General features: G+C 38.1%; 1 protein-coding gene across 1 annotated transcript in view; it reads right to left on the minus strand.

Annotated features, from left to right (window-relative positions):
• Positions 1–2,087: 2,087 nt before the first annotated feature.
• LOC126198605 (uncharacterized) overlaps positions 2,088–23,406 on the minus strand; it is a 92,204-nt gene continuing 70,885 nt past the window's right edge. Inside the window, exons 6-7 of the mRNA XM_049935057.1 lie at positions 5,977–6,102; positions 2,088–2,765 (exon numbers count right to left, since the gene is read on the minus strand). Coding sequence (XP_049791014.1) covers positions 2,578–2,765; positions 5,977–6,102 — 314 coding nt within the window. The 3' untranslated portion in view covers positions 2,088–2,577. The remainder of the gene's footprint in view (positions 2,766–5,976; positions 6,103–23,406) is intronic.

Genomic DNA, 23,406 nt, shown 5'->3' on the forward strand with positions numbered 1-23,406 from the left:
CAGACAATAAGTTTGAAAGCAAGAGGCATTGTAGCATTTCACATGTCAGCACAGAAGTGAAATCCAGTATGTATTCAGATAAAAACAGCTGTGTTTTCAGGCCCACAAGGTAACCACAGCTTCAAAAACTCCAACATCTTCAGAAAAAACCAACACATTTTTGTGACAATGAAGATATAAATTTTAGAGCTACGCTATTAGGATGACGATTAAAAAATATGACAGATGATAGGGTTAGTAAGTGAAAAATGTAGACAATAAAACAGTCCACAAAATTATGTAAACCATTTCTATTCATTTATTTTATTTCCCCTTGTATTTTGAAAATGCATCAATCAATAAAGGGCATAAATTTGGAATATGTATAATGTTAACATTTTATTCATATACTTTATGTCAATAAAAAAGTTCGTAATTTTGATTAGTCCGAATATGTTAAAAATAAATTTTTCTCGAAAAGCCGGGTGAAAAAAAGGGGATCATCTTATAATCAGGGTTGTTTTATACTCGGGTAAATATGGTGTGTTCAATATCATTTTGAGGAGTCCCTGAACCTGGAGCAAGAGGCACATATTCATTTGATTTCAGTACTCGACATAAATAATCAGTGTGAATTAAAGTGGAAACTGAATGATATTGGATTAAACAGAACTTCATTTCTGCAAAATAAGCTAAAGTATACTTACCTCCTTTGTCCATTGTGGTTTTGGCTTAGCTTTATGTACATCAGTTTATTCTGTGGTCAGGCACCATCATACTTATTTGAAGTTTGAAATAATGGCTGTATTTATGTCTGAGTGCATATCTGTATTTATAATTTTTGCTTGAAAATGAGCAATACTCGAAATTGCAATTACAATAAATTAAAAAAAATTGGCACTCATAAGTGGTAATTACCATGTTTAATAATTACATGGAGGCTATAGACCATTCCCACATCAAACTACTAAATACGTATACATTGTTTAAATTGTTTATGCAATCTTTTTTCACACATTATAATTTTTATTGTGAATATGATCTTTGGAAAACGTAAGTAACTAACAGACCTTGATCTTTGTCTCACCTTCTCCCCACAATAGGTGGATCCCTTTCAACCTTGGGTCTGTGTGAACTGCCCCTCATTTCTAATCTACCAACTACCTATTTCTGTGGCAGGAACTAACAGTTCTGAAAGGTGGAACAGCTTTTCTACATTTACAGGTGTCCAACAGGAATTTAGCCTCCTGAAGGTAAGCTTTTGCCAGCCATTCTGTCTCCTTGTAATTTTAGTTTTCCCCCACGTGAGTTTTCCTTGTGATACAACTAACTTTACACAGTCATTTTGCTGCTTTTTGTTTACTGATGTCTTTGGTGATCTGGAAACTATAAACATGATGAAAATTTCCATATAAATCATTTCAGACAATTCTTTCATTGGCCTATTAATGATATTTATGAATGGATGGTAGCAAACACCACTAGGCTTTCTAAAATTGAATGAAGCAATTTCTGTTGCTGTGAGAAAAAGGAGATACATTACTGCTGGATAAACCACATACACCATTTAACTTCATTTCAAGTAATTTGGAGTACTAACATGCTTTTTAATTTATTAGTTCAGTGTTTCCGTATCATTTTCTCCAACTTGCTTGCTTATGTTAATAACCTGCATGCTACTAATTGTCTTTCAATACAGTTTCCAATTGCTTTTCCCTTTTCTTGATTGTAGTCTACAGATATTCTATACTGACTCGGTAATCATTCTACTTGACCAAATTTTTTTGAAATTTCATCCCCCTCTAGCAAACTTCTGCAATGTGTGCGACTCCCAAAGAGTTTTCTGTGAGCTGAAATCGGCATATTTAATTCAAATGCATAATCAATCACTGAAATTTGAACTCTTTGTTTATGTGTGCATCAATGAAGATGGTTATGAAAATATAGAGACAGAATTAAATATGTCAGTGTTTGTCTTACATACAAAGCCATCACAAATCAGTTACATACACATTCTTTAAAAATAAAAATAAAGCAATTTTCAAAAGCAGCAGCTATTTTGTATAAAGTTCCTAAATATCTCACATCCATCATTTAAAAAAAAAAAAAAAAGAAACACCAACTTTGGTGAGATGCTACAAAGAAAATATTGAGCATAGTGCTTTCTCTCCCAGGCAAAGATACAGATTTATTAGAGAGGATAGACTCAGGGGGAAAGGAGCAAACAGACAATATTACCTTACTTTTATTGTGCTGTTAGGCTGGTCTCTGTATTGACATATTTTCTTAGCACCATATTATAAAAAAAATAAAAATAAAAAAAAGGACAACTTTTCTTTAAAACACACACAAACAAACTCTCTCTCTCTCTCTCTCTCTCTCTCTCTCTCTCTCTCTCTCTCACACACACACACACACACACACACACACACAGACAAATTCAGTAAAAAAAGACCATTAAGAACAAAAACATTCTTCTGGAATAAATAATCTTGACTAATAAGTTTAAGGGAACACTGAATCATCTCACAGACAGAGAAAATAATTACAGAACGTCTTAACTGATAGTCCCTTTGAGCTTACGGGTACTGTACATACTTAATACACAAGATTAACACAATAAACATTTTTCAAAGTTCCTACTACTATTGCAGTGCAGGTGTCGTACTCAACTATGTCAAGAGCTGAAACAGGACTATGCTGGAATGAAAAGCGCCTGTGGTGGTTTTTTAAATCCAAATTCAACAGATCTTCTGGATCCTTAAACAAATAAAGAATTACATCACCTGAAAAAAGAAATAAAGAAATGATACAATATCTTTCAAGGTGACATAAATATTAAGCACATTTCTGTATTAAGAACATATACACCACAACAGGACATGGAACTACTGAAAGAAAACAACTATAAAAAGGAAGTGAAATAAAAAAAAAAAAAAAACCAAACATAAGTGTGTGTGAGTATATCATATTTAAAGGTATAAGATAGGTCTGAGAATGCTACTCCAAAAGGAAATATGGAAATGTCTGCAATAGCATGACTGGAAAAACTGCCCAGAGGTGGCAGTAAAAGTTGTGACAAAGAAAATCAAAATGTGCCACAAATATAGCTGACTATGCAAGAGAACATAATAATATGTAACGTGAAATTGCTGTAAGTGTAACTCTGTCACAGTTTACATCTGCTAACATATCCACAAAAATCTTCCAACTATGACAGGTTAACCATGGGTAGGGTTATTGAAAGTCCTGCAGTCACATACAAATTCTTGAAGTGTCAGTTTGCCCGCCAAGCTGAAAGAATAATGAACTGATGGAATGTAGACAATTGCTTCAGGCCACGTGAAACACCCAACTAAATATTTGTCTACACCTTGCAACATGAGATTTGACTAAATAAACACTAATAAGAACCTAACACTCTAACTGCATCTACTAATCTTTGTTTAGGACCAATACTTTGCAGAACCACAGAAATGAAAATAGGTTAGTGTACTTGGAAGAGAAATCAAAGTAGACCAAATGGTATATAGAAGGATTATCAGAAGTATGGCAAAAAATGAAGACCAAACAAAATTAAAATGAGGACAACCGCTTTACTACAGAAGAACAGAATAATAAGGAAAGTCAGGTTTAGGCTTTGATGTAAACAAGCAAATTTAAGGTCTGTGCACCAATATGCTCACCTTTTGATGAGGATAGACAAGATTTCTACAAAGAGTTATAATAATTGCTAAATGGATCTATCAAACTACAGGATGCTAATGGGAGATTTTAATGTGAAAGCAAGAGCAAAACAGAAGGAAAATTTGTCCACTGCAAGCTTTGTACCAAGAATCACAGAGATCATACATTAGTAGAATTTGCCATGAACGTGTTTGCTCTAACACAATGTTCCAGACAGGGGAAAAAGTACTTGGCAAATATTAAACAGAATTAAAAGTGAAACTGATTATATTTCATCAACCAATAAAGAAACTGTAGAAGATATATCAGTCTTATACCACTTTTGAACTGCAAGTTGTCATAGACTCTGTAATGTGTCTGTATAATGACAGCTGAAGACAAGGAAAGGATTTATCTCGCTGATCAATGACAACCCAACGTGTGCTGCAAGTGCCACTGTAGTTCGTTTGTAATTTAATGAAAAGCCAAAGGTCTCTCTAATGACCATAAATATTATTATCCTGTGGGACACAGTTTCACAAAATCTGGGAGAGTGTTGGTTATTAGATGTGTGGTCCAGTCCAGCCCAGTTGTGTCATATTAGCTCAAAGTATGGAAGCTATGTAATGAATGACGTCACCAACAATGATTGCTGTACTGATACCCCTATAAACGTTCACCTGTAAATGTTTTTCTTGCCTTCAAGTCAATTACAAAGTAGCATCCCATAACCCCCCCTCCCAACCCACATTATCATCAACAGAATGAGTGTATTATTGTTTTTATACAATAGTTTATGATGGAAAGATATCAGCTATTTTGATGTAAGCAATTCATAGCTACTCTTTGCAAAACTACTTAGAACTTTACTATCATGATTTACATATGTTCCAAAATGGATCGGTCATGTCAAATTAACAGCACTTATGAGGTATACTAGTTATATTACTGTCACTTGTACCAATACAATGATATATGCAATAGTGTTGGATTTTTTTTCTTCTCTCAGATGCAGAAGTTTGTGTTAACAACACTCTCTGACTACATCCTTACTCATTTCCTGGCATAGCATTGGTGCACCCCTGATCTGAGCAGTCAATGACCTCCACCAGATTATTACAAGGGTGACGACCGCAAATGTTACTTGACCTGTTGTGTCTTGCACTGCAAGCCTAGGTTCACCTAACGTATATTTATTACTGCTGAGACAATCTAGTCTGGGCTTGCATGTCCAGCTGAAGCCAGGGTGGACACCGGACATGGTTATGGCCACAGAGGGCATCAAATGTCTGATGTTGTGGCAGGACCAAATCAGATCTATCACCATAGAAATCAACTCTGGGCATGCACCAAAAGAATACTACATACCCAGTTACAATGACTGTGATACTGAGTCGCTCCCAAACTGAGCTCACACCTGACACAACAATGAGACATCAAGAGATTACCAACACTGATAGTTATTAATGAAGCTAATGATACTCTGAAAGTAACACCAGATGGTGTATAAAGTCATTCAAGCAAGAAGTAAGGCTAGTGCCTCAAGAGAAATGGTTGAAGTTGGAAGAAAAATAATACAAAAGGATCCTTCAAAATTATTTACAGAATGTCAGCAGTAGAAGGCAATTCTCCAAAACTGGAACAATATTGCAATTATTCTATTTCACACTAAAGGATAAGGAGAAGAAATAAAACATCACAGACATATGTCTCCTCCCAGTATTGCACAACATATTCACTAAAATGACCACTAACGGCATAGGGAAAGCATCAGATCGCAGTCATGCAAAGGAACAAGCTTGTTTTTGAAGTCATGCAGCACAATGGACTGTTTTCAAGTTGTGAATGGAATTATGGAACAGAACAATGAATATGAATATACATTTTGTATGAATTCAAGATTTTAAGACAGTTTTTGACTCAATTATGCCAGTACACTGAAGAATATATACAATAAAGTTAAAGTTCTATCAGTCTTCATCATGATAGCAGATAATTCAAAACTGAAAGAGGAAACTTCGAATGAAGATTCCATGCCACAAAAACTACTATCCAGAGCAATAGTGGAAAATTTCGAACTAAAAACCGGAGGAAAGAAGATGGACTACTAGTTAATGGAATATATCTGAACTACCTTTCTTTTGCTGAAGGTACTTTACTGCTTGTCTTTAATGCAGGTAAACTTCAACATCTAATGGAAAAAATTAACAAGCTGGCTGCCAGTACAACATATTCTGCTACCAAATCTGCCATGATTAGCTTTCCAAGCATTAAAAATAAATAAAAAGTACTGAATCAATGATTACATAACGTGTGTGTTGTTTACGTTACCTGATTCCATTCCAAGGAAAAGTATGTTTCCATACAGTAATATTGTCACAGGATAAGAACGCAGATCTTGCATTGTATTATACTGGACAGCCTTGTTGTCTACAGCAACATATATTGTGTGCCCACCTGAAAGACAGAACAAGCAAATGTGAATATTCAGAGGATACCGTGACATTTTTGTTTACAATAACATGTCAGAAAGTGGTACTAAAATGATGTACTGCTAACATTCTGACAAACAACTATAAGTGTTTAAAAATCAGTATCTGTGATTAGTATGCATAAATTAGATTTTGTAGTATGTGAACTATGCTGATCTTGAAAATTAGTAAATTGTTTGTAAAACTGACCCTTACAGAAGAAAGAGAGTTTTGACAATCTCATATTTTGAATTTTTTTTTTCAAATTATGAGGCTATATGTTGTTAATGTTATTGATCATTGAGCCGTGCTGTGGCTCGTGTTGGTGCCAGACCGTATCATTTAGTTGGCACGGTTGCATTGTTTGTCTTCTTCTTGTGTTCACTGGTGCCACTCGGTTTCATAAGTGTTGCCTATCTGCTAGTGGCAGCAGCAGTGCTTATCAATATGTAGTTCTGCTGCCCTCGTTTTTCTTCTGTGTGGTGTGAGTGTGGAGTTCAGTTGGGGACACAGGGGCAGCGAGGTCTGCACAGAGCGACAACACGCCTGGAACCGCTGGTGGCGTGTACGGACTGCCGGATCGAAGGGCAGTGGTCACGAGGGTGCACGACCTCGTCGAAACCGGATCCTGCATGTTTAAGTTGAGTGCATTGCAATTCACATAGAGCAACCTCCACCACTGTGAAATCTTGTCACTCCCCAGTGACTCTGGTTTGTGTCGCTGCTCGTAGTGTCACCGAGGTGAAAAGCAGCGAGTGGAGTACCTGGGGAAGGCGGATCTGATTGGCCTTTCTGAACTCCTAATTACTATTTATGATTTTCGCTTCTTACATACAGATGGAAACCCAGTACTAAGCAAAGAAGGGAAAGCAAGCAGAAAGGTGGAAGGAGAATATAGAGAGTCTATACAAGGGCGATGTTCTTAAGGACAATATTATAGAAATGGAAGAGAATGTAGATGAAGATGAAATGGGAGATATGATATTGCAAGAAGAGTTTGACAGAGCACTGAAAGACCTAAGTCAAAACAAGGCTCCGGGAGTAGACAACATCCCATTAGAACTAATGACAGCCTTGGGAGAGCCAGGCGTAACAAAACTCTACCATTTAGTGAGCAAGATCTATGAGACAGGCGAAATACCCTCAGACCTCAAGAAGAATATAATAATTCCAATCCCAAAGAAAGCAGGTGTTGACACATCTGAAAATTACTGAACTATCAGTTTAATAAGCCACGGCTGCCAAATACTAACACGAATTCTTCACAGACGAATGGAAAAACTGGTAAAAGCCGACCTCAGGGAAGAACAGTTTGGATTCTGCAGAAATGTTGGAACACGTGAGGCAATACTGACCCTACGACTTATCTTAGAAGCTAGATTAAGAAACGGCAAACCTATATTTCTAGCATTTGTAGACTTAGAGAAAGCTTTTGACAATGTTGAGTGGAATACTCTCTTTCAAATTCTGAAGGTGGCAGGAGTAAAACACAGGGAGCAAAAGGCTATTTACAATTTGTACAGAAACCAGATGGCAGTTATAAGAGTCAAGGGGCATGAAAGGGAAGCAGTGGTTGGGAAGGGAGCGAGACAGGGTTGTAGCCCATCCCCAATGTTATTCAATCTGTATATTGAGCAAGCAGTAAAGGAAACAAAAGAAAAATATGGAGTAGGTATTAAAATCCATGGAGAAGAAATAAAAACTTTGAGGTTCGCCGATGACATTGTAATCCTGTCAGAGACAGCAAAGGACCTGGAAGAGCAGCTGAATGGAATGGACAATGTCTTGAAAGGAGGATATAAGATGAACATAAACAAAAGCAAAATGAGGATAATGGAATGTAGTCAAATTAAATTGGGTGATGCTGCCGGAATTAGATTAGGAAATGAGACACTTAATGTAGTAAAGGAGTTTTGCTATTTGGGGAGCAAAGCAACTGATGATGGTCGAAGTAGAGAGGGTATAAAATGTAGACTGGCAATGGCAAGGAAAGCTTTTCTGAAGAAGAGAAATTTGTTAACATCAAGTTTAGATTTAAATGTCAGGAAGTCGTTTCTGAAAGTATTTGTATGAAGTGTAGCCATGTATGGAAGTTAAACGTGGACGATAAATAGTTTAGACAAGAAGAGAATAGAAGCTTTCGAAATCTGATGCTAAAGAAGAATGCTGAAGATTAGATGGGTGGAGATCACATAACTAATGAAGAGGTATTGAATAGAATTGGAGAGAAGAGAAATTTGTGGCACAACTTGACTAAAAGAAGGGATTAGTTGGTAGGGCATATTCTGAGGCATCAAGGGATCACCAATTTAGTATGGGAGGCAGTGTGGATGGTAAAAATCGTAGAGGGAGACCAAGGGATGAGTACACTAAACAGATTCAGAAGGATGTAGGTTGCAGTAGGTACTGGGAGATGAAGAAGCTTGCAGAGGATAGAGTAGCATGGAGAGCTGCATCAAACCAGTCTCTGGACTGAAGACCACAACAACAACAACAACAACAACAACATTGTTAAGTTCAACCAGCAGTACTTTTCTGTCTTGTGGTCGCTAATGCCCCAGTTATCTGCCCTGGGGGCTAGTGCATGTAATGGCAGTGTACATTTCCTCACCTTGCCACCGGTCTGGTGAGGCATGTAAGCTTGACAGCTTCTTGATTGTAGTTTGGATGGTGTCTTCTACCTTAGTGGTAGTCATTCCTTCTTGTTCCGGGCGCTCTAAGCACAGTATTCTGCGGGCAGAGCCCAGACCGCCGGTTCCGGCTTTGGCATAATTTTACACCTTGCATTTGTTTTGTTGGATGTCAGGTAGCCTCATCAAGATTATCATTAGTCACTCGTTAGACTGCCACTAGTTCCAGTTACCATCTTGTGATCTGAATGCAACTCCTGGCTGCCTTTCTTTTCACTCGTGAAAGTGTTTTTTGTGTGACCTACTCAGAGGTCGATTCCTGGAACACCGTCTGTCACTGGCCCTTGTGTCTTATTTTATTATTGTATTATTAAGTTACATCATTTGTCTCACCTGTTGTTTGTATTTACATTAACTTTTGCTATGCCATTCACTATTTGGCAGTATATTTGTTAAATTTTTATAACTGCCATTTTTGAGTTAAAGGCCTTCAGCCGTGATTGTGGTTACTTGCTTTAAAATTCTGATTGTGACCACAATGGCTTGTTTCCAAAAATTATTTGTTGTCTTTATTTTATGTATGTTTGTTAAATTTTTTTAATAATTGCCATTTTGGGCATTAAAGGCCTTCAGCCATGATAGTGGTTATTTGCCTTAAAAATCCTGATTGTCTTCAAAATTATTGGCTGTCTGTATTTTATGTATTTGTTAAATTTTAAATAATTAGCATTTTTAGCATTAAAGGCCTTCAGCCGTGATTTTGGTTATGTGCCTTAAAATTCTGATTGCAACCTCACTGGCTTGTTTTCAAAAATTATTTATTAAAATAAATGGGTGAAATTGCAAAGCAAACCAATAGTAATTGATTCGGGCCCCGTCCACAATCGTATCCCATTCCTGCCTTCCTTAATTACCATGTTTCGATCATTAACAAATAAAAATAAAAGTGTGAGGATATACATCACTTGCTTCTGCACTTTTGCTGAGACATCTTGAATAAGGCATGTTTATCACTGTCATCTCCACTTTTCCATCATCAGAATACTACATGACATACTGTGATAATAGTGATAGGATAGGTATCTGATATAACAAAGCATCTGTTCTGATACATAATTTGGCACAGCAAAACTTCAAAACTGAAAAATTATTTCTGAAGGAAGACCGAGTTGCACAGCTTAATTTAATAATTCAATATTTGTAATCAGAAGATTGCTGAGCAGACAGATCTCTCCACACTGCCCTATCAAAAGGATATAATGAAATCACTATCTGAAATACTTCTGCAATATTATGAACCTATTAGAAACATTCTTTGTTCTGTGAGCTGGAAAATTATCCACCTGAATCTCTGATTATTCTGAGAAAACATGACATGCATAAAGTAGAGAAATATTCCACAAACAGCCTACATTAAGTGTCATTTATAGGAGGGTCAATAATTCAATTCAACACGTCACAACTAAAGAATACGGAAAAACCAAACAGAGGAAAATTCGGACAGGAGAACAACAATATGAATTAGGCCAAATTGCTGCTCACCACCTAGAGGAGGTACTGAGAGGCAACAGGCACATTTAAAAGTACGTTGAAAAGTAGACTAAGCTGTCAGACTAAGAATTTCATCAGATTTAGAAAAAACACACTTACACACATTCATGGCACCATCCCATGCCAACCTATTCATGTTGCAGTGGTACGCGCAAAAGCTGGGACCCAATGCTGAACACTACACGCTTGCCGACATCTGCAAGCTCAGCACTTACACCATGCCAGCAGCTCCACAACCATAACCCTGATGCTGGGGCAATAACCAACATTTTGAGACATTTTGATGGTGCTTGGCAGACCAAATATGATGTCTCAACTGCAAGACGACCTGCCTTGTTTTTTTATAAAAGCCAGGATGTCGACATAGCTGGGCTTCAAATTGGTGGCTGCTGTGTATTGGATACTGCTGTAAAGCCATCAATGTTCTTCCTGCGTAAGGCCAGTGCAGGATGGGATGAGTGTGGAACCAATGCTCTTCTTGCCGCTAAGCTGCCTGCCACTCACTACAGCTGGGCAGGATGTAACTGCTCTGTCAGCAGCATAACAAAGGCGTAAAGCTGCCCCGTGTGTGACACAGCACTACCGAGGTATGCCAGTCATGCAAGATGCTGGCACTACTGGGGCAGCAGTTACAGCCATCCTTGTGACACTGCTTCTTGCCACTGTGGACAGTAAGAATAATGACTGATCATGCAGATGAAACATGGAAGGTGTAGGTCAACACTGGGCAACGTCACTGGACAGAGGTGCACACCTGTACCTTCTGTAGCTTCCTGGAGCCATCTGACTTCTTGCTGGAGCCACTTTCTCCTTGTATTGTCCTCTCAAAAGCCTTGCCAGTACACTGAACCCACAATACCCCAGTGGTAGAGCCATTACCATCCTCACCACTAGAAAAACAGCTTTTTCACTCCTCTGTTCTAGTCATTCTACCCCGACCTGCTACAGTGTGCTGTCTGAAGGTATCCTCACTAACTACCCAGGATCCCGAAACCCTCGCCTTATTCATATTCACTGATGACATCTTCCTGACTGGACTGAGGACATTCTATCCACATCTCATCCCACCAAACCACTTTCCTGGGTTTCGACATCTGCCTCAAACATGTCTCCATCGGTACCTCTGTCCACATCAAACCTACCAACCACCAACAATACCTCCATTTCAACAGCTACTGTCAATTCCACACCAAGAAGTCCCTTCCATACAATCTGGTCACCCATGGAACATGGTTGTTACACTAGCAAATATGCTGAGGTTTTAGCAGAGATCTTCACACAGCAAACTTATCCTCCATATATTGTTGATTAATAGACCTTGTTTCCCCAGCCACCTACCATCCCTCATCCCTCACATACGCAATGACCGGCCACAAACGAGTGCCCCCCCCCCCTCCGCCTCCCCTCGTGACTAAGTACCACCCAGGACTGGAGCAGCTGAATCACATTCTCTGTCAGGGTTTCAACCTTCTCTCATCGTGCTCTGAGATGACAAATATCCTCCCCATCCCTCACCAAATGGATAAGTGGATTTCCACTACCCACCCATGGATTTCCACTACCCACCCAAACTACTGCTTTCCCATCCCTATTTCAACCCTGCTTCCAATCTCTTGCCCCATTCCTCAGATCCCTGAAAAAGACCTAGAGCCAAGGCCTTCCCCACACGTCATCCCATTACGCCCTACTCCACTCCTGTCACAGGTATTTCCCATCCCATCAAAGGCACAGCCACCTTTGAAAGCAGCCATGGGGTCTACCAACTTAGCCACAACCAATTGTAGCACTTTAAATATCAGCAGCTTCCCGTAAACAGTCATATCAATAATAATTAAAGCAATATAGTCATGTAATTTAATTTTTGATATAATAATTAGTTCAGATTTTTTAAAAAGAACTTTTTGATTGCATTTTATGTTTCATTGCATTGGAAATAAAGAAGAGCTATTAATAACTTTCTCTGGTACACGAGTTAACTGCTCCCAAAGTATCAGCTTGATTAACATGGACTTACTTAACTTACAAGTCCTTTCATTCCAATCACTAGACACATAGGCCTTTGATGAAGCATTGTCAGTGGAATCAGTTTTGTGCCATTCCCTTCACTTCTCCCCGTGTCCTTCCCACACCTGTTGCTTCTCTCTACAGTGTCCTCTTCCACATTACCCTTGGCCTTCCTCTTCTGCAATGGCCTCGGGATTCCAATTCACAGCTTATTTCCCTACTGCCATCTGATTTTTGCACAGCCCGTGTCCAACCTATTTCTATTTTCTTGCCTTTATCTGTACATGCACAGGCCTCAGAGCTCTTCACTGGATATTGTATCTGGCAAAAATACCAAAGAACTATGAATAACTTCTCCAGGTACATGAGTCAATATAACCGAAGTTTCAGGTTGACAGTTTTAGATGTTAATTTAATTACAACCAACAAGATGATGGCTAATGAGAAGTGACCAATGCCCAGTTTGAAAGTGGCTCATCTGTTAAAAACTCCTCACCAGCATGCACAGTGAGTGCCAACTGAACGCCTCGACAATGGCCTGGTATGAGCTTAAATGGTGGGTACAGGTACTATCGCCAAGGTCACTAGAAAGTTGGTAACATGCAGACTTAGACTGTCTCACAGTTTTTCTCAAACCAAGCTAATAAAACTGGGAGCATTTCTCATCTCATTCTCACTCAGTTTCTTCTTCTCTTCCGGATCAGTTCATGGCAGACATGAGTTACCCTGTAGAGAACTTACTGGATGGACCATTAGAATAACAGGGTGTCCATCTTTGTCTGCTTTACATAAAAATGGTAAGCAAGTGTTGGCAAGGTTGGAAAGCCATGAATTCCTTGGTCCATTAATCACTGTTGTACAGAATATTAATTTTCACTAACTGTACTGTGAGTTATTTATATTCACTGTCACTGACACAGCAGCAATGCAGGTGTGGCCATTTCCTCTTGACAACCATTTCCTCTTGACAACTTGTAGCCCAGCCGGGTATAGAATGTATGTCGGGAGTTCCTTGAGAGGCCACCTTGTTTTTTCCAACCTTTTCTATATACTTCGGCCTAGCATATTAATCTCACAGGGCATTACAGTGTGTTCTTCAAATCTGAGACTATGGTCAGAAACAACAATTAGGGTTCTCATTACCTTATCTGTGATAGGGACAGTTACTATTCTAAACTGTTAATTGGCTGGGCTCCACGGTCACACTTTGATCATTCCAGTGACTTGCAGAGAGAGATAAGAACACCAGTCTCGCTCATGGTGCTTCAATTAAGCTCGCAACTGCAGCATTATCCCCAGAACAGATTGTGGCCCCCTGTTCATAGTCAGATTGGAGGCCTGAACCAGAGACTTTGACGGTTCTGTGACAAGCTAGGCTGTGACTTCCTAGACTTAAGACATAGGGTTGAGAATTGTAGTGCCCCCAATTAAATAGATCAGGTGTGCACTACACATCGGAGGCAGCTAACCAAGTGGGGTGCGCACAAGATTTTTTTTTTTAGATTAGGCAACTCTCCATTCAGTCCAGCTAATGATAGCTGTGGGAAACCCAGAAGTATCAGTGTACAATTCAAAGAAATTTCTCACACGGGTGAGACTATTAAAATACACTGCTGGAGCATTTGCAACAAAGTGCCAGAGTGTGAAGCGCTCATGAAAAGCAGTGAAGCTCACATAATACTAGGTACAGAAAGCTGGTTGAAGGCTGAAACTGATAGCAATGAGATTTTTGGGGAAGGTTTAAGGTTATCTTGAAAAAGAATAGGCAAATGGGAAATGGAACTGGTGTATTTGTTGCAATGGACAAAAACCTCATATCCACCGACACAGAAGATTGAGAGATTGGCCAAGACTCGGTTGTGAAGGAAGTGTCTGGTCAGCAGCACAAGATCAATGATATAGTCAGTTTGTAATAAAAATATTTCTGTTACTGATAAATCAGATATATGTACAGTATTTAACAATAACTTTCTGAGCATTGCTAGTGAATTAAATAAAAATTTAGTTTCTACAGGGAATCATACAACTCTCTCGGCAAAAGGTTTTCCGAGATTGACATCTAAAATACTCCTCTGTGATACAGACAAGGGTGAGATTGAGTCAATAATTAAATCACTGAAGACTAAGGACTCTCACGGATATGATGCAGTGCCTAGCAGGATATTAAAGTGCTGTGCTGCACATGTTAGCCCTGTATTTAGCCATATTTGTAATTTTTCCTTTAGGAATAGTCAGTTTCCTGAACCATTAAAGTACTCAGTAGTAAAGCCACTTCATAAAAAGGAAGAAAGGGATAATGTAGACTTATTTCTATGCCATCAGTGTTTTCTAAAGTTATTGAAAAGGCTGTGTAAGTACAGCTAATTGATCATTTTATATCACATGATTTGCTATCAAGTGTACAGTTTGGTTTTATAAGTCGTTTAACAACTGAAGATACTATATTCTCTTTTCTCTGTGAGGTACTGGATGGGTTAAAGAGAAGGTTTCGAATGCTAGGCATATTTTTTGATTTAACTAAGGCGTTTGATTGTGTTGATCACAAAATATTGCTCCAGAAGTTGCACCATTACAGAATACGGGAAGTAGCTCACAATTGGTTCACCTCTTACTTTAACAACAGACAGCAAAAGGTCATTATTCACAGTGTTGAGATTGGTTGTGACGTGGAGTCTGAATGGGGTACAGTCAAGTGGGGGTGCTCCAGGGATCAGTGTTGGGGCAACTCATGTTCCTTATTTATATAAATGATATGCACTCTAGTATTATGGGTAACTCTAAATATTTCTGTTTGATTATGACACTAGCTTAGTAGTAAAGGATGTTGTGTGCAACATTGGCTCGGTTTCAAATAGTGCACTTAATGATTTAAGTTCATGGCTTGTAGAAAATAAACTAACAGTTTTTACAGTTTCTAACGTACAGTTCAACAAAACCTGTTGTTTCAGTTTCACAGAATGGGCATATGATTAGTGAAACTGGACAGTTCAAATTTCTACGTGTTCAGATTGATAGTAAACTGTCGTGGAAAGCCCAAGTTCAGGATTTTGTTCGAACAGTACCTGAAGTGAGTGATCGTTTGACATGAAAATTAGTCAACTTTGCTCATTTTCATTTGCTTATGTCATATGGTATTATATTTTGGAGTAACTATTCCCATTCTAAAAGGATATTTTTGGCTCAGAAATGGGCAGTTTGGGCAATAAGTGGTGTAAGTTCACGATCATCTTGTCGACCCCTGTTCACGAGTATAGGTATTTTGACATTGGTCTTTCAATACATACATTCCTTACTGTCATTTCTTGTTAACAATATTAGCTTATTCCCAAGAGTAAGCAACTTGCACTCAGTTAATATCGGAAGAAATCAAACCTGCATTTGGATTGGACTTCCTTAACTCTTGTGCAGAAAGGTGTGCAGTATACTGCTGCAGCCATTTTCCAATAAGCTACCACTAGAATACAAAAATTTTAGCAGTAATCCAAGCACTTTCAAATCAAAACTGAAGAGTTTCCTCATGGGTCACTCCTTCTATTCTGCCAAGGAGTTCTTTGAAAAATTAAGCTGATTCTTGTTGAATTGTTGATTGTGTTTACTTAAACTTATGGCTTGACTTTTTTCAGGTTTATGAACATTTTATTTTTATCTGTTATTACTTTCATATTGTAATTTCATGTACTGACACATTCCATGACCTTGGAGATTTGCTCCTCAATTTCGTTCTACGGAACTTGACATGTAAATAAAATAAAAAAATAAAGTATGAAGGGTGTGCAAAAAATTATAATAGGGTCCTTCTATCAACCACCACATCTCCTTATGATGTAACCAAAAACTTTGGAGAAAACACCAGTTCGCTTGTAGATAAGTTCACTAATGATACTGTAATCATTGGAGCAGACTTTAAAAATCCAACAATCAATTGGGATAGTTATAGTTTTGTTAGTGGGGGCATGACAGGACACCATGTGAAGCTTTACTAAATGCCTTCTTGGTAAACTACTGAGAAAAGATAGTTCAGAATCCCACTCATGATGGAAATACATTAGATCTAATGGCAACAAACATACTTGATCTCTTTGAGGAAGTCCACATCGAAATGGGAATCGGTGAACAAGAGGCAACTATAGCAAAAATGATTACCACAACAGAAAGAGAAACTAAAACAAGTAGAAAAATTTGTATGTTCAGCAAACTAGACAGAGAAACAATAGTACCACACCTCAATGAGGAACTTGAAACTTTTAGCTCAGGACAGAAGCTTGAAGAGGAACTATGACAAGTTCAAAAGGACAACTGACCATACACTGGACAGATATGTATCTAGTAGGACAGTTCATAATGGGAGAGACCCTCTATGGTATGGTGTCAGTGTAAAGAACCATGTGAGGAAAGAGGGGATACACCATAATAGGTATAAAACATAGCATAGGGCTAGAGAGAGAGAGAGAGAGAGAGAGAGAGAGAGAGAGAGAGAGAGAGAGATATGCTGAACTAAACATGCTTGGCAGTCATGAGAGAAATGTGTGACCTCTTCAGTGACTACCATAACAGCAGAACATTGTCAAATGATATTTCACAAAACCAAACATAATTCTAGTCATATGTAAAGGCTGTTAGTGGCACCAAAGTTAGAGTACAGTCACTCCTGGGTGAGATTGGAATTGAAGTTGATAGAAGCAAAGCAATAACACAACTGCTTAACTCTGTTTTAAAATTTTCCTTTACAAAGGGAAACCCATGAGTGTTGCCCCAACTTAATTATTGTTCCACTTAAAAGATGAGCGAATAAATATTAGTGTCAGTAGCGTTGAGAAACAACTGAAACTATTAAAACTGAACAAAGCCCCAGGGCACGATGGAATCCCTATCAGATATTATACCCAATTCACAGCTGAGTTAGTCCCTCTGTCAATTATGATCTATTGTAGATCCATTGAGCAAAAACTGTGCCCCACAGTTGGAGGACAGCACAGGTCACACCTGTCTATAGGAAAGGTAGCAAAAGTGATCCACAAAACTACTGACCTTTACATCCATTTGTTATAGAATCTTAGAAGATATTCTGAACTCAAACATAATGATGTATCTCAAACAGAATGACCTCCTCTGTGTCAAACACCATGAATTTTGAAAACACAGATCATGTGAAACTTAACTCGCACTTTCTCACGACAGCCTGAAAGCCATGGACCAAGGCAGTCAAGTAGGTCAATATTTCTTGATTTCCAAAAAGCATTTGACTCAGTACCACACCTACACTTATTATAAAAAGTACAATCATACAGGGTATCAGAAGAAATATGTGACTGAACTGAGGATTTCTTGGTAGGGAGGATGCAGCATGTTATCTTGGATGGTGGTTATCGATGGATGTAGAACTACCCCAAGGAAGTATGTTGGGTCTCTTGCTGCTCATGTTTTATATTAACACTCTTGCAGACAATACTAACAGTAATCTCAGACTTTCCACAGATGATGCAATTATCTACAATGAAATACTGTCTGAATGAAGTTGTAAAAATATTCAGTCAGATTTTGATAAGATTTCAAAGTGGTGCAATGACTGGCAGCTTGCTTTAAATGTTCAAAAATGTAAAATTGTGCACTTTACAAACCAAAAAGCACAGTATTCTATGAATATAATATTTCATGAGTACAGCATGTAACAGACTCTGGTTTATTGGTGGAATACTAGGGAAATACAATTAGTCCACATAGGAAATTGCTTACAAATTACTTGAGCAACCCATCCTAGAACACTGCTCAGGTATGTGGGACCAATACCAAATAGGACTGGCAGGGGATATTGAACGTATACCGAGAAGGGCAGCACAAATGGTCACAGGTTTGCTTCATCCACAGGAGAACATTACTGAGATGTTGAAAGAACTAAACTGGCCAACACTTGAACATAGATGGGAACTATCTATAGAAAGTATACTCATAAAGTTTCAAGAGCCAGCTTTAAATGATGACTCTATGAATATACTACAAGCACCTACATATTGACCCCATAGCGATCCCGAGGATAAGATTAGATTAAGCATGCACAGAGGATTTTAAACAGTCATTTTTCCTGTGCTCAATATGTGAATGAAATGGGGGGGGGGGGGGGAAAGTCCTAATAATTGGTTCAGAGGGACATACACTCTGCATTGCCCTTCACAGTGGCTTGCAGAATATTGACATATATGTGGACGTTGAGGAGCAAGTTGGAAATAATCCATCTGTTATGCGAATAAGAAATCATTTTCGTGCAACTCTTCGTGTTAACAAAAGTGCCACTCACAATGACACAGGGTAGTCAATTTCAATTGCTGGTTAGAGACTTTCAATGTTCGCTGTTGAGTCACAGCAATCAGGAGATTCCAGTAAATGGACAATTTTCAACAGACGACACGTACAAAGAATTTACAAAACAGGCTACATCCATAGTTGTAAATAAAAATAAATATAATAATTAGGGAAATTTCAACAGTACAATAAAGAGAATGCTTTATTGATCTTCCTCTCTTAATAAAGTGTTACTCAACATGATGCACAATCTCCAGCTGAGAAACTACATAGCACACTACACTGTACATTAATGACAATTTTAAAGCCACTTGTATATCCATAAGCTGTATTTTGCCAACAGTGAAAACAATTTTTTTATTTTTTTATTAATTGAATGATTTGGTACTCATTGCAATATACAAGTATGGGAAAAAGACATGACTACCACGCATAGTCATAGAGCAGCTCAATCAGCACTGCAATGTTTAAAAAGTAAATGTCCAAATGTTATTGCAAATGTTAACATACATCTTTCAAACAAGCACCATCAAATATTCAATAATATTTGCAGCTTCATGGCTACAGGCTCGTGTGCCAGCACAGAGGCAATGGTGGACAAGACTACCTGCTTGGTGTAATTACAGATAAACTCTACTTCCATGCCACATCCATCAGCACTTGATAATCATATGCCCATAATGTTGTCAGCCACCTGGGAGATTGCTGTACCTGAACCACTCACTCAGTTCCTTCAGACTGCCCAGTTCCTACAGTGCAGCAGTTCTGGTAATTACGCTACAGAACACAGTTTCACGAGTTCCATTCATAAGGCTACAGTTATGACTTAGCAATCATTATTTGCAGAGTAATAAGAACAGTCAAATATGAGTGTCTGCATGGTAATTTTAGTCACAGCAACAATATCATACACTGCCAAGAACCAGCAAAGTTAGGGATTGCACTTCAAGTCTCATGCATCAAATTACTACCAAAGTTAGGTAAATTGTGTGGTCTCACTGTTAAGAACTGTTATTAATTATGTCTTATTGTGTAACCACATTTCTGTTCCAGTATTACCTTGTCAAGCAAGGTTTAACAGGATGGCTACACAGATTTGGGTGCGGAAATCCCTAAGAATTACAGGTTGATGATATCATAAAAAGTTGCTGAGAAATAATCGGGGGGGGGGGGGGGGGGTGAGGGAAATGGGTAGTGTATCTCACATTATAAAAATGACTCTCTTTTCCTCACAGCTGCGACATATTAGCCAATAAGCAGAAGTTTAACAGTGGTTTTTTGAGTTATATAGAATATTCAATATAATGAATATTCTTTGACATATATATTATTTTAAAATTTGAGAGTTATAAAGCTCAATAAAATTAAATTACAATACTAAGTTAATACAGAATTCCCTGAGGTTTTCCCTGAATTTTCCTTGTAAGTCTAATTCCACGAGAATTTCAGATTTTCCAGAAAAATCACCACGCTTGTTTGCATACCAACATCTTTTAAGAGAGCTCTAGAAATATGTTTTCTGCTACCATGGAGGTTTGGGCTGAAGTTATATTAACATTCAGCTCCAATATACCCTATATATATATACAAGTAGAAAAACAGTGCTTGCAGTCACCTACGGAATAAGAAAATTTTGTTTTCATATTTACGTAACTAATGCCACGCTGAAAACTGTATATAGCTATTTTGGTCACTGCACCTCCATATGTGAAGAAACTCTATTGAGGAAACTGTTAATACACTCACTGAGAACATAATAAAATTTTTAAATAAATAAATATTAGGTTGAGATCTTCTGACCTAGCAAAGACATTTGAATGCTCAAATCACAATACTCTACTAAAGCAATTTAAGTATTTATGAGGTACATAATGCAGGACAAGCTTGGTCTAGTGCCTATTTCAGAAACAGAGAGCAGTAATTTATTACATTTGAGTAACGTGAATAGGGAAGCAGAATCATTTTCTTGGGAAAAAAATCACAATGGGTGTTTCACAGGATTCAATTGTGGTACTATTAATGTTCTTGCCCTATATTAGTAATCTACTACTTTAGTTAAATAAGCAGAAAAATTGCTCCTTTTTGCAAACAATACAAACATTATTGGCGAGTTGATCAATGGGGCACCCACAGGGAAAATACTAAATGATGTATTTGTGAAAGTTATTGGTTTTTTACACATGGAGCAGCTTTAAAAAATATAAAAAAAAGGCAGCTCATTCATTTTCTAACTGTCAAATATATGCACCTACTATGAATGCAGTTCACCTACAAAAAATAATAAACAAGGTAGAAAGCTGTAAGTTCATGGGTGTGCATACTAATAAAAACTTAAATTGGAAAAACCAGAGTATATCTGATGAGACCTTTAGAGGCACCTACTTTTGCCATAAGAATAATTGCTAACTTCAGGAACAGAAATCAGCAAGTTAACATACTTTACATATTTTCAGTCGCTGATGTTTTATAGCGTAATATTCAGTGTTAACTCCTTCAATACTCACTTAGGCAAAAGGTACTGCCCAAAAATGATTAATTAGAATTACATATCCATATCACACACATATACCACAGTGATCACTGTCCTGAATGGGCTCCCAGGTCTGGGTCCATCATTCCTGCAAGCTGGGGCCAGCATCTCCTCATACCTAAAGTTCGAGGTAGCTGCTCAGTCAGCTTCACAACCAACTGCAGCCTCAATTGCCCACAACCCTCTACAACCATTTCTGGCAGTTATAGTACATCATCATCATCATCTACTCTTTCTGGCAGCATCACAGCACAATAACCTGTGTCCCTGTATGCAACTGAAGTACCAAATGAAGCCTATATGGTGTAATCTGGCTCCCACTGTCAACACAGTCACTGCCTCCAGCCACCAAGTCAACTACACTGATTTGTTCTGCAGCTGCAGACCATATAATGCTTGTGCACCCCCAGACCTTCCACATTGTGACACTGTTGCAGGTTCACATCATAAGGACCTACATCTGGTTGAGATCAACCTATGTTTACTTTCTGACATGTAAATCAAAGCCCCATCCTTTCTGACATGTAAATCGAAGCCCCATCAGTAGTTTCTCAAATTCACAACTCCTGCGGATATACTTATCATCAGCGTTTCAGGTCTGTGGCTTCTTATGTTGGCCAAGGTTATCTTAAAAGATTTGAATAACAAACAAAAACTTTATGTAATACTTGTTTCTTATTATTAGGCTGCAGCAGAAATAAAACCATGTATCTGTTGCACTTCAATACGGCTGCCGTCAGAGTTTCTCAGAGATGAACAAACAGTGCCACGTGAAACTGTCATACTGTCATGAACCAAACTAAACCTGTTGCTCCAGTCACTCTGTTGCTCACTGCAGTAACACACTACCTTCATTACTGCTGCCTTTTTTTTTTTTTAATTATGGTGGCTTGTGGCAACATTTTAATGTCATCAACCAAGCCATATCTATGAATTATAAAACATTTTTAGAATCAAATGGACTTTTATACAATTTCAAAATATACTGAAAGGCAATATTGAGCATGATTCAGTGCATCCAAATAGTATTTAGGGATCCTCATAGACTGTTAGCTGCGTTCGCATGCAAATATTTTTTGTGGTATGTCGACTGAACTAAGTTGAATGGGAATAGAAGGGCTACAAACATACTAAAGTGAAAATAAAAGTGTCTAAATAACATTGAACAGAACGTGATTGCTATGTGTATCAAATGAATTCACTGGACTAGTAAACACAAATCTGTATCCAGCCTTTTTCAAGGCATAGTATTTTGGTAGTGGTGGTGGTGGTGGTTAGTGTTTAACGTCCCATCGACAACGAGGTCATTAGAGACGGAGTGCAAGCTCGGTTTAGGGAAGGACTGGGAAAGAAATCGGCCGTGCCCTTTCAAAGGAACCATCCCGGCATTTGCCTGAAACGATTTAGGGAAATCACGGAAAACCTAAATCAGGATGGCTGGAGACGGGATTGAACCGTCGTCCTCCCGAATGCGAGTCCAGTGTGCTAACCACTGCGCCACCTCGCTCGGTACTTTCGGTAGTTACTTATGCATTTTTATTTATGTTTTAATTAATTAAAACATCATCCTTTAGAAGAAACAAGTTATTTTTCTCAAGCTGTTTTGATCTAATACTTTGACTGCGATATCTCAACTGATAAAAAAAAAATGCTTTTTGAAGACAGTGTCAAAAAAGAAGTTGAACAATGCTGATATTGCTATGCCCCACAAAACCTGTAATGTCAGTGCAAATAAGAGGTGGTTCTGACTTTCAATAAATGTTATTAATGTTGAATATGATGGAAGCTGATAACATAAACTTAAGTAAAAAGACTGGTATGAAAAAGAGATGGATAATTTCAAGCAATTTTACGTTGTCACCAAAAGGGTCCGTTATATTGCACTAGAAGCAATTTTTACTATGTGAAAACTTAGTTTATGATCAGCAAAGAGCCTTCTATCTGAAACATTCGATTAAGTGCAGACTGAATGCTTGTAGTCGACCTCAGATTGACAAAAAGAGTGGTGAATTCAAAAGAATTATACCACCTGGTCATCTCAGTAACGAATACTTAAAGTATGTCTCCCTTTCATTGTCAATCCCACTGTACAACAGACAATAATGGTTAACAGAGGGGACAGCCTGTAACAGAATAAATCTGGGACTGACATTCAACAGACCATCTACATGCATCACATAGGACTTGTATCGGTGTATTATTAGTTGGCTTGGACTTCTTTTCACTCAATACATTCTATGTTGTTGTTATTGTGGTCTTCAGTTCTGAGACTGGTTTG

The sequence above is a fragment of the Schistocerca nitens genome, chromosome 8 (assembly GCF_023898315.1).
Source record: "Schistocerca nitens isolate TAMUIC-IGC-003100 chromosome 8, iqSchNite1.1, whole genome shotgun sequence".
NCBI lineage: Eukaryota > Metazoa > Arthropoda > Insecta > Orthoptera > Acrididae > Schistocerca > Schistocerca nitens.